The 11,162-nt window shown below is 43.4% G+C and overlaps 5 protein-coding genes across 5 annotated transcripts; 3 read left to right on the top strand and 2 right to left on the bottom strand.

The window, feature by feature from the left end:
- Positions 1-19: 19 nt before the first annotated feature.
- DCN1 (NEDD8 ligase DCN1) lies at positions 20-913 on the bottom strand (the record flags this gene model as incomplete). Its single annotated transcript, XM_018366714.1, has 2 exons — positions 20-817; positions 911-913. 2 exons carry the CDS (start codon positions 911-913, stop codon positions 20-22), a joined length of 801 nt encoding a protein of 266 aa, XP_018220553.1.
- Positions 914-1,125: 212 nt separating this feature from the next.
- Positions 1,126-3,690, top strand: APC2 (anaphase promoting complex subunit 2; the record flags this gene model as incomplete). Its single annotated transcript, XM_018366713.1, has 1 exon — positions 1,126-3,690. One exon carries the CDS (start codon positions 1,126-1,128, stop codon positions 3,688-3,690), a length of 2,565 nt encoding a protein of 854 aa, XP_018220552.1.
- A 240-nt stretch (positions 3,691-3,930) lies between these two features.
- DI49_3649 (putative amidotransferase) lies at positions 3,931-4,686 on the top strand (the record flags this gene model as incomplete). Its single annotated transcript, XM_018366712.1, has 1 exon — positions 3,931-4,686. One exon carries the CDS (start codon positions 3,931-3,933, stop codon positions 4,684-4,686), a length of 756 nt encoding a protein of 251 aa, XP_018220551.1.
- Positions 4,687-5,607: 921 nt separating this feature from the next.
- On the bottom strand, positions 5,608-5,979 carry DI49_3648 (uncharacterized protein; the record flags this gene model as incomplete). Its single annotated transcript, XM_018366711.1, has 1 exon — positions 5,608-5,979. The coding sequence occupies one exon, from the start codon at positions 5,977-5,979 to the stop codon at positions 5,608-5,610; it is 372 nt and encodes a 123-aa protein (XP_018220550.1).
- A 3,039-nt stretch (positions 5,980-9,018) lies between these two features.
- YPS3 (aspartyl protease) lies at positions 9,019-10,767 on the top strand (the record flags this gene model as incomplete). Its single annotated transcript, XM_018366710.1, has 1 exon — positions 9,019-10,767. The coding sequence occupies one exon, from the start codon at positions 9,019-9,021 to the stop codon at positions 10,765-10,767; it is 1,749 nt and encodes a 582-aa protein (XP_018220549.1).
- Positions 10,768-11,162: the final 395 nt, after the last annotated feature.

Raw genomic sequence — 11,162 nt, 5'->3', positions numbered from 1 at the left:
CAGTTGTTCCTGATTCTTACTAGTCCCGCAGGAATTCGTAGAACTCATCGATAATGAAAGGCCAGGCTGCAGCTTCATCGTAGTCATCAATGATTGACTGTATTGTGGGGTATTGTTTGAAAAATTGGAGCAGCATATGCCATGCGTCTTTCGTTACTGTTCTCTTCCCTTCATCGTGCAGGAAACGGAACCATGCCTCTAGAAGGCCTGATTCCATATGTATTGGATATTCTGGCTGGAAAAGCAGTGTCCAATATTGAATTGCTTCGTCCGTGTCTACGTCCTTGCGATTTGTATCCAAGATTAAATGGAAGGTATAGTCGTAGATCTCTGTGAAGTATTGCAAGTCTTCGTGTAGCTTAGCATCAAGTCCCTTGACGCACCTTTGCATGTTTGGAAGTGTAGAGCATCCTTGCATGAACCACGCCGACAGAAAAAGCTCTCGTTTCAAGGGCTCTTCTAATTTCTTGTACCCTAGTAAATGGACTAAGCATAAAGTCGCTAAATCTTCCAGATTGTAGCCCAAGTCTTCAATGAATTTGACTAAGGAGTCCATATCAAACAAGGCAGCATTGGCGTACTGATCAAACACCTGCACCAATTCTCTTGGGTATATCACTGGATGGGCGGGGATCGGAACCTCTTCTGCAAATGTCCCTATTTCCTTATCATAGTATTCATTCAGTGCATAATTGACATTCCAATGGTTGCGTTGTAAGTATTTTCTGGACACCTTAGGATCACATTTGGTGAGCAGGGTGAATGATTCGATTGCCTCATGTTCCGGGCTTTCTCGTTCTTGTCTTGTTTTGCTACTCTATAATAATGCATACCCCTCTTGCGGTTGCAGTGTTAGTGCCTTGAACGTCTTGACAGTTGGGAAAATAAAAACATAATCCGAATTACATACCATATCCCAAATAAGTGTGCATACACCGGCCGCAACTTCCTTTTAATCTATGTTTAATTTCGGTACGTACTTTCACTAATTACGTCTAAATTTTCAAACCTTTGGTTACAAAAACAATAATAAACAAAGAGGGCTAAAATAACCGAAAAACAGATAAAAAATCGAGTTCAACGAGACTGCACATCCATATGGCCAACAAGTGAAGTTCCTGTGTCATGACATATCAAATCACTCCGACTCGAGATTTGCAAATTATTACAGACGAGCTACAAACCCTTTCCTCATACATCTTCCACACAAATATCACTGATGATCTGAACTCTCTGCTAGTATGGATGAGCCCTGATGATCCCAAGAGTAACCATCAACTACGACCCCCAAGCCTTCGTATAAAGAATATTATCAAGAACCTGTTCCCCAATAACGCATCTACTTCTCCCTATGGTGTCATGAATAGCGCTCAAGCGAACAATTCAATCGTTAACGAAGGGAATACGAATAAAGAGCTGCAATTACAGTTTATATCGACATTCAAAGAGTACTACGTTTTCCAGATTCGGTATCATTTTTTTTCACATTTTAGTAGTATCAATTACCTAAAAGATATTCAGAGATGGGAAAATTACTATGAGTTTCCCTTACGCTATGTTTCCATTTTTGATTCGAGTGTTAACGGTTGGTCCCTCGAACTTAACTCCTTAAGACATTATTTGTTGAATAGAAATAAAACGTTCAAGACCAATTTAAGAACAAGATTGAATAAATTAATTATGGATGATGACTTTGACTTGGCAAGCAATTTAATTCGATGGCTCAACTCAGCAAATGGATCTTTATCTTCCATGGGATTGATTGTAAATGCTCTTTTTGATAAAATCAGTACGTTTTGTGAAATCAACATGAGCGGGATTTGGAATAAACGGTTTATGATCATGGAAACCTTCAATAAATTTATCAACCAATATTGGTCTCAATTTTCAGAATTGATCGGTTGCCCTGAAGATGACCATGAGCTGACGACCACTGTGTTCAATTGTTTTGAGTCGAATTTTCTCAGGATAAGAACAAAGGAAATCTTCGATATATGCGTATTAGCTTATCCTGACTCAAAGATCACGCTATTGGAATTGAAGAAAATAATGAAAGATTTCAAAGATTACACAAATATCGTGACAACCTTTTTGTCGGATTTCAAAAAACACATTTTAAACCCCAGTATTACTACAGTAGATGCGTTGTTAAGTTATGTGAAAACTATCAAGGCTTTTTTGGTTTTAGACCCAACAGGAAGATGTCTACACTCAATAACCACATTTGTCAAACCTTATTTCCAGGAGCGAAAGCACTTAGTAAATGTATTATTGTATGCAATACTGGATTTGCCTGAAGAGGAATTAAAGGAGAAGATTTCGTTTAAAGTGGATATGAAGGCATTACTCTTACTTGTAGAAACTTTACATGATTCCGATATTGACCAAAGTACAAATACACCCAAAAGCAAAGACAAGAATAAAGTAGGTTCATTTCCATGGAATCTCCACGTTAAAGGAAAGAAGGAAAAGAATGGGAGTTCTTCAGTAAATCAGAGCATGCTATACGAGCACATCCTTAACCATTATTTAACGTGGGTCCCAGAACCTAACGATATGATTCCAGGTAACATTAAATCAAGCTCAATAAAAACAAATCTTTTTGAGGTACTTTTAGACCTATTCGAATCCCGAGAATTCTTTATATCAGAATTCAGAAATCTCTTAACTGATAGATTATTCACGTTGAAATTCTATAAATTAGATAATAAATGGTCACGATGTTTGAAGTTAATTAGGGAAAAGATCGTTAAATCAGCAGAAACAAATCAAGCTAACTATATTGCAAATGGGATAATTGGACTACCGCAAACAACGGCGCCTGCAGCAGATGCAGATCTGTCGAATATCAACAGCATCGATGTCATGTTATGGGATATCAAATGTAGCGAAGAGCTGTGCCTCAAAATGCATGAAGTGGCTGGCTTAGACCTAGCGATTTTTCCAAAGTTTATTTCTCTGCTTTACTGGAAGCATAATGGGGATACGAATAATACCAATGAGTTGACATTTAATCTACCAGCAAGTTTAGAGAATGAACTACAAAAATATTCTGATATATACTCACAATTGAAACCTGGAAGGAAACTGCAACTATGCAAGGACCAAGGGAAAATAGAAATGGATTTGAATTTCAATGACGGAAGGAAATTAGTGCTGGATGTATCTTTGGAACAATTTAGTGTAATAAACCAATTTAACTCTACAAATGATGAACCAGTCTACTTGTCATTAGAGCAGTTGTCCGAATCTCTAAATATTGCACCAACAAGACTGCTTGATCTCTTAAACTTTTGGATTCAAAGAGGTGTCCTTTCTGAAGAGAATGAAGTTTATTCTGTTATTGAATATAGCCACACTGATTTTAACCAAACACAAGTAGAGCTTCCTATAAAGAATGAAAACAATAATAATGAGCTACGTGACGAGTCTGAAGTAGAGAAAAAATGTGAACTAACGTTGGAAAGAAGTTTACCATTCATAGAGGGAATGCTAGCCAACTTGGGTGCTATGAAACTTAACAAGATACACTCGTTTTTAAAGATTACGGTGCCAAAGAATTGGGGATATCACCGGATTACTCCTTTACAATTAGAGAAGTATCTAAACGTTCTAGCGGATGAAGGTAAGTTGAAATACATTACCAACGGTTCATATGAGCTTGAGAAAAATGGGCACAAAAACTCTTAGCGAGATGCGGTTTTATGGGTTATTAAATATCCGCGCACTCTCTTTTCTTTGTTTCTAAGTGAGAACGCCTTGCCGAGGTGTGGCGTAAATGAGATGGGCATAAAAAGATAACGATCTTGTATTTACAAATAGATAAGATAGTTTATTAGTGTACTTTGACATCTTTCGCATAATTATGTGAAATTATTGCATTATGTAAGAAAAATAATTTTAAAAGGAATCATAGATATTTGTTTGATAATGACAGTGAGAAAAATAGCTATTCTTTATACAGATGAAGACAGTGAGTGGACTAAACCATGGGGAAATTTTGTTGATATGGCAATCGAGCTGTTAGAGGAAACCAAGAAATTGGAGTGTGTTGAACAAGATGTTGAATACGAGGTCTTTCATGTCCAGAAGGGCAAGTTCCCCCGATTGTCGGAACTTCAAAAAGATGAATATTTGGGGATTTACATTACCGGTTCCAAATATGATTCATTTGATAACGAAATCGGGTGGATTATAGAGCTAAGAAAGTTTTTAAACGACATGTTAACTAGCGACTTTGAACATCCACCCGTAGCAGGAGTTTGTTTTGGCCATCAGGTAATTGCGGCTGCCCTAGGCAGTTCAGTGGGTCGGAACCCAAAAGGGTTTGAAGGAGGCGTTGTGCCGCTTAAACTAAATTCAGTGGGCCAAAAATTATTTGGAGCTGAAACATTAAATCTTTCCGAGGTGCATAGCGACTGTGTTTTCGATGTCCCAGAGGGGTACCAAAATTGGGCATCGAGTAACAAATGTGGAAACCAAGGGCTTTATCGGAAAAATAAAGTGCTAACGTTTCAAGGACATCCTGAATTTAACAGTGGTGTTGCTCAGAAAGGACTGTTGAAGTCCCGAGACAAGGTGAACCTTGAAGAGTTTGAAAAATACGAAAGGCAGTGCCGAGAATTGAATAATGACGGTGTAAGAGCTGCCAGAAGTATTTGGAGATTGTTCTTGCAGGGTGTGTGAAAGGCTTTCTTTGTGTTTTGTGGTTTATAGAGAAGGATATATAAAGACGTAGTTCACAAGATATATACTTAACCATCAAACCGTTTTGCAAAAAGGCCTAGCTAGGCGCTATGCTTCATTGTACGGAGCTCAATTAGATTTTTCACTATTAACAAGTATCTTATATTGTCGTCCATACTATGGGCAGTACAGAGTTCATGAAAACCTGCCAGGAATAAGCTATCGCTAGTTTACACAGCAGGTATGGTGCATATAATTGACAACAGAAAATAAAAAATCTTTAAATACGTTTGATCGTTATCACAGTTTCGGTTGGTACGACGGAGCTTTAAAAACTGATAAAACAATAATTAAGCGCACTAAAAAAGAGGCATCTATTTACGTACTAAAAGCAAGTTTTTGTATTTACGGCCTCACTATCTGAACGTCGGACTAAATTCAAATAAACTGAGAGAACCACTATTTTTGGGAACTACAGTTCACTCGATCGGGATCTGATTATGATACCAAAAGTTGGTGTACCCTCGGTAAGCTTCCATTAATGAAGAATAGTATCTACCTTTCAAATTTCACTACATAGAACTGATAGAAAGAGTAACTTAGGTTCGGCTAATTTCTCCCCTGCCTGCTTCTTTGCATACAGCGTTAGTTTGTTACGATGAAAAAAGTAAGGATCTGGCTAAGGTGCAAGAAAAAGAAAGAAAGCGAGGGCTAAAATGCATTTTGACCTAACCTTCAAATTATTTTTGATAGTGTAAAACTTGTATTAGACTACCACGTATTATAATACCCACTGGTATGAAGTAGTATTTTTTTTGGGCTTGTAACAGTCGTGCTACTCGCTATACATTGCATTTCATCTTGACCTCGTTTTCTTGGAAAAAATGTGCTATAGCTTGATAGTAATGACCTCTTACCTCCCTACCCATGCCAAGAACTTCTGTAGACACCGGTGTATTTTTCGAGCCATCTTATAGAAGAAGGATGGTCTAATACGCTCAGTGGTATACCCTTGGCTTGCAAGGTTGCAACTAACTCAGCGTAAGCCCTTTTGGACTCTTGTTCAGCTTCGTCTGTGCTTTGTTCGGCTTCGTCTGTACTTTGTTCTTCAGAAGTATCTGAACGGTCCATGGATGCTGCCACTTTACTAACTAGAGGATAGGCTTCCTGTACTGAATCAGCGACATCGTCTCTCTCACTCTTGTCTCCTGTGTTTGCAGACTTTCGTGACGCCTGTTCCTGTCTCAGATAATTTTTAGCGTCCTTGTTCGTTAATTCTGAAGCTCCCCCCATATTTCGGTAGCCTCTATGGCTTCATTTATTGTCCTATTCACACTGTATACAGTAACGTTCAAATGTTCACTTCGGTATTGAAATGTTCCCTGCGGAGAAACATGGCCGACGGATTGCGTGAATAGACATTAAATGTAATACTCGACCTACTAGTGAAAGCCCGGCGTTGTGGAAGAAATAAAAATCATAAATGACCGTCTCGTATTCTTCAGGTTGTGTTGCAAGCACTGGAGCCATGCTTGCATACGCTTTGAAGAAATATGCGATACTCATATAAGAGAGTGCGACGACGGGGCACCGGTGCACGCACGGAAATACAGCATCAAGAAGTTGCGTTACGACCAACGATTAATGGCACTAGTGGGTCGGATGAAAATTGTAGGGCTCAAGCCTAGTAGACAGATGTGTTCAGTATAGCGGAAGAGACTTGATATGACATGGAGGTTTGTCTAGTATACACTGAGCATCAAAAATCTTACGTTGTAACAAGATATTTCTTATTAACTTGGTGAAGATTACTTTGTGATGTTGTTCATTATTGATTCCAGCCATGTTTGAGGCACCAGTTGATTGTGAGCAGTCTCGATAATACGAGTACTACGTTTAATTGGTTGTATTAGGCCCGAACCTTTGAAACGCGGGCAATAAATCATAAAAGAGGTCAAACAAGTAAACTGAAAGGAAAGAAGTTAGAAATACTCCTCGTGCAATTAAGACCATAAAAGGGGTTTTTCAATAAAAAACTTTTAATTGCTTTTTATTTTTTGTTTCGATTTTTCTAAACATACATCATGATGTCTTGGTCAACTACCTTCCTTCTAGCGGTAAAGCATTTTGTCTAGGTTGGCCGTTAAAACCCATTAATCGGTTAGTGCAACTAAATGATACAGCCGCGTACCACTAATGATATATTCGTCAAAAGAAATGTACAACATCTGGAGCTCGTTTTCTTTGCTCTCTAAATGATTTTTGAAAGAGAGCAGGTGGGCCATCATACTGGGAATGCAGGACGTGAGTTCGTGGTGCAACAGGTTCCACCAGTTGGATGCGCCAGGTAGTGAAATTTCAGAAAACTCAGGCACAACTGAAAAAAGCACTCTGCTCAAAAAGGTTAGCTTCCCCAGGTAGCAGGGCAGTCTTAAATAGGAGATGAGGTGTAGGAACATGTCATTAACCGCCATTACCAATCAGATTTTGCTTGGCCAAATCAGCCCGCCAGCACGTCTGTGCAACTTGATGCCAAATTCTTTCCCAGTCTATGGCGTCCTTCATTTATCATGGCTTTGAAACGGATGAAATAAGACGTGGCGCATTCGATACATGTGCAAATTACCTGCTTTAGATGTTACCAGAAGCCCTGCAAACATTTTTTTTCTCCCATTACGCAGAATTCTCCTGGAAGTGCTACAAGCGTGATATGATCTGGAGTGGGCAAGCGTGCCAGGTCCGGCTGTGCTTCTTCTGCTTGGATGAATAGGCACAAGTCCATCTGCCTTTGCCTTTGCCTCTGCCTCTGCCTTCTCGCCGAGTCCCTGGAGAAATGGGCGACGATGCACTATACTTTACTGCTAAATGACGAGGTTGGAAAACCATCTCCCCAAAGAGTGTCATATTTGGGCCGGCGCTGTTAGTCATGCTGAGCATGGGCCACTGGCCATTCCTCGTTCCTTCCTCAGGACGTTTTAATCTCCAACATCGTAAATTGTCCTATCATCATGTGGGTGTAGCTCCACGAAATAATACCAAGCTCTTGAAAAATACTGTGATTTTTACAACAGCCCCGGTAGAACAGGAAAAGTCAGCAGGATAACACGGTATACCGGTGGGATGAAGAGCAGGCTAGTGCTGCAAGTAACAATCTTCCTGCCGATATGCGTCCTTTCATAATACGAGGGCGGCGACGAGACGTTCAAGTTTAAGTTCGCTGAAATCGTACGAACGCAAGCCCGCAAGAAAAAGCTACAAGTACCGGAAGCCAGCCCACTGCAAAGGCACAACGCTCCCCTACCGACAACCTTTACTGCCGCCCTCTGTCCTGCCCCAAGGCCACCCAACCGACACATTAACCAAGCCTCTAAGAGGACCGAAGATAAGCTAAAACCTGTTCCTGCCAGGAACCGTCTCATCGCCACAATACATGACATACATACGGATGTGCTCCTTCGGATATGCCACGTGCTCAAACGTGTGTGTCCAAGTGTCCAAGTGTCTAAGAAAATGGCATCTACTTTAGCTCTTCTCCATTTGGCCTCACCTCACCGTACAGTAGTGTAATTCTCCGCAAAACGCTGACTACCACCTGCCAAAAAGAAATAGATACCCTTCACACAACGCATCCCTTCCCTTAACTACTTTCTAGACCTGTTTCTTACCTAACTGCACACACCACAACGCCGGCCCAGCCGTATTCCACAACCTACCGTGCACAGTACGCTGCCAACGACCTATCGCTGTATAGTCATCCTTAAGGTAATACACGTGATTACCAACCATGGCTTCCGTTCGAACCCCGCATGCCGCTTCCGCGCACCAAGGGAGGCACAATAATCGAAATAATTAATCAGGAGGCGTCGGACCGACACAGGCAAGCCAGGCGAAGTTTTTCCGGACGTAAGAGACAGGGTCGGGGCGGCCCGCCCCGTGCGACGCGCCACCTTGGCAGGCGGAGTCCGCCTGCCTTCTAGGCTGATGGGCGGGCCGCCTAGAGCAAAACAGGGCGGGATTTTCCGCTCTGTTTTGCGTTTTTCGCGCGTTCTTGCAGTAAGAATAATTTTTCTGTCTGATTCCTCTTCAGGGAAAAGAAACTATCAGCGTGGGGCTGCGGAACAATAAGCCTCAAAGGAAGCTGATGCAGGTAGGCTCATACTGGTTTGTACGTGTACATCTACACTTACGGATGTATATGCATGTATACACATATACGTACCTATATGTATACATATATATATATATATATATATTCACCTGCATATAGGTATTAGGGTTCGGGTTCGCTATATTCGATATAAAGGGTCTTTCGAGAAATTAGATACATAGACAATGAAAATTTTATCGGCAACAGCAGTTTCTTTAGTGACCTTGAATAGTCTAGTGTTAGGTAGCGTACTGCCGAATGTCAAGTACGTCAAGATTCCCTTTGCCAAGAAGCAGGATGGCCGGGGAAGCGAATTGGGCAAGAGGGCCCGCGGAGACGAGAACTTCGTGCTGGCCAACAAGCAGAGTTTCTACTCGGTTGAGCTGGCCCTCGGCACGCCCTCGCAGAACGTCACCGTTCTGCTGGACACGGGCTCGGCCGACTTATGGGTCTCCAGTAACGTAAACCCGTATTGCGGGTCCACGATGAATTGCGACCAGTACGGCGTGTTTGACCAGGCCAACTCGTCCACTTTCAAAGCCAACAACTCCGCGCCCTTCTACGCCTCTTACGGCGATGGCACTTTTGCCGAAGGTGTGTTTGGTCAGGACAAGCTGCATTACAGCGGCGGCCTGGACCTCAGCGGCCTGTCGTTTGCCGTRGCCAATAAGTCCAACTCGACCGTCGGCGTGCTGGGCATCGGCCTGCCCATGCTAGAAGTGACGTACTCCGGCAAAGTGACCGTCACAGACAAGAAACGCTACGAGTACGACAACTTCCCGCAGTTTCTGAAACGCTCTGGAGCCATCGATGCGATCGCGTATTCGCTCTTCTTGAATGATGAGTCGCAGACCTCCGGTAGTGTGCTGTTTGGCGCAGTCGACCACAGCAAGTACCTCGGCCAGCTGTACACCATCCCGCTGATCGACCTCTACAAGGCCCAGGGCTACCAGCGCCCCGTAGCATTCGACGTCACTTTGCAAGGCCTGGGGCTGCAGACCAGAGCGCACAACACCACGCTCACCACCACCAGGGTCCCCGCGCTGCTCGATTCCGGTACCACGCTCACCTACCTGCCCGCCGAGGCAGTGTCGCTCATGGCCAAGAGCCTGAACGCTACGTTTTCCAAGAAATTGGGCTACTATGAGTACGAGTGCCCGGCCACGAGTGACAACGCCACTAGCGTGGTCTTCGACCTCGGTGGGTTCCACATCAACGCGCCTCTGTCAGACTTCACCATGCAGACTAACGTCGGAACCTGCGTCTTGGCGATCGTGCCTCAGACAGGCAATGCAACCGCCATTCTCGGTGACTCGTTCTTGCGGAGTGCCTACGTGGTCTACGACCTAGATAACTACGAGGTTTCCCTCGCACAGGCCAACTACGCCTCCGGCAAAGAAGACATTGAAGTCATCAGATCCACCGTTCCGGGCGCTGTAAAGGCCCCCGGCTACAACAGCACGTGGGTCAAGTACGCCTCCGCTACTGCGGGCGGCAACATCTTCACCACCACCGTACACTCTTACAATACCACTACGGCGGCACAGTCCAGCAAGTCGACTACGGTGCCGAGCTCCAGCACCAAGCCGGCCCACAAGAGCATTATCAACAAGAAGGGTGGTCACGCGGGCGGTCATGCGTCTGGTCACGGGTCAAGTTCTGGGTCAAGTCACGGGTCAAGTTCTGGATCAAGCCACGGGTCAAGTTCTGGGTCAAGCCACGGGTCAAGCTCTGGATCAGGCACTAGGTCAGGTAGTGGTACAAATGGTGTCGCAGGTGGTGTCGCAGGTGGTGTCGTAGGTGGTACCGTAGGTAGTAGCACAGGCCACCGCAGCCCCTCCAAATCAGGCACTAGCTCCGCTGCTCTCGTACGTCCCACGTTGCGCCTGCCGCTGCTCGTATCCCTGTTTCTTCTTACCGTTTTCTATTCATAGTACATAGACGCCTTTTTTTCCACCCTCCTTGCGCAGTTTCAAGAGAGAAGAAAAGCTAAAAATACATACATAACATCTAATACGCACATTCTGACACGTCAATGGATCGGCACAGGCCACCAAGACACCCTCTCATGACAATTGGCACCTCCTTCCCCCGCAGCTGGCTGCATTGGCTTGAATGCTCTCCTTTTGCCTCGCCTCGCCTCATCTGGACAGAGGGGCTTTTCGCTCCTTTTATATTGCGCCATGAGTAATTTTTCATTGATGAGCCCGAAAAAATTAAGGTTTTGCCAAAAACGAAACACCTATATGGAAACAGGGAAAAAAGGAATACTTAAGGAAACGAAGTCGAAGTGGATTTACCTCTTTCCTTGTTTTCCACTTTGCCTCTT

Source organism: Saccharomyces eubayanus, chromosome XII (genome assembly GCF_001298625.1).
Source record: "Saccharomyces eubayanus strain FM1318 chromosome XII, whole genome shotgun sequence".
In the NCBI taxonomy this organism is placed as follows: Eukaryota; Fungi; Ascomycota; class Saccharomycetes; order Saccharomycetales; family Saccharomycetaceae; genus Saccharomyces; species Saccharomyces eubayanus.
The sequence above is the reverse complement of the archived record's forward strand: the minus strand, read 5'-3'. Positions and strand labels throughout refer to the sequence as shown.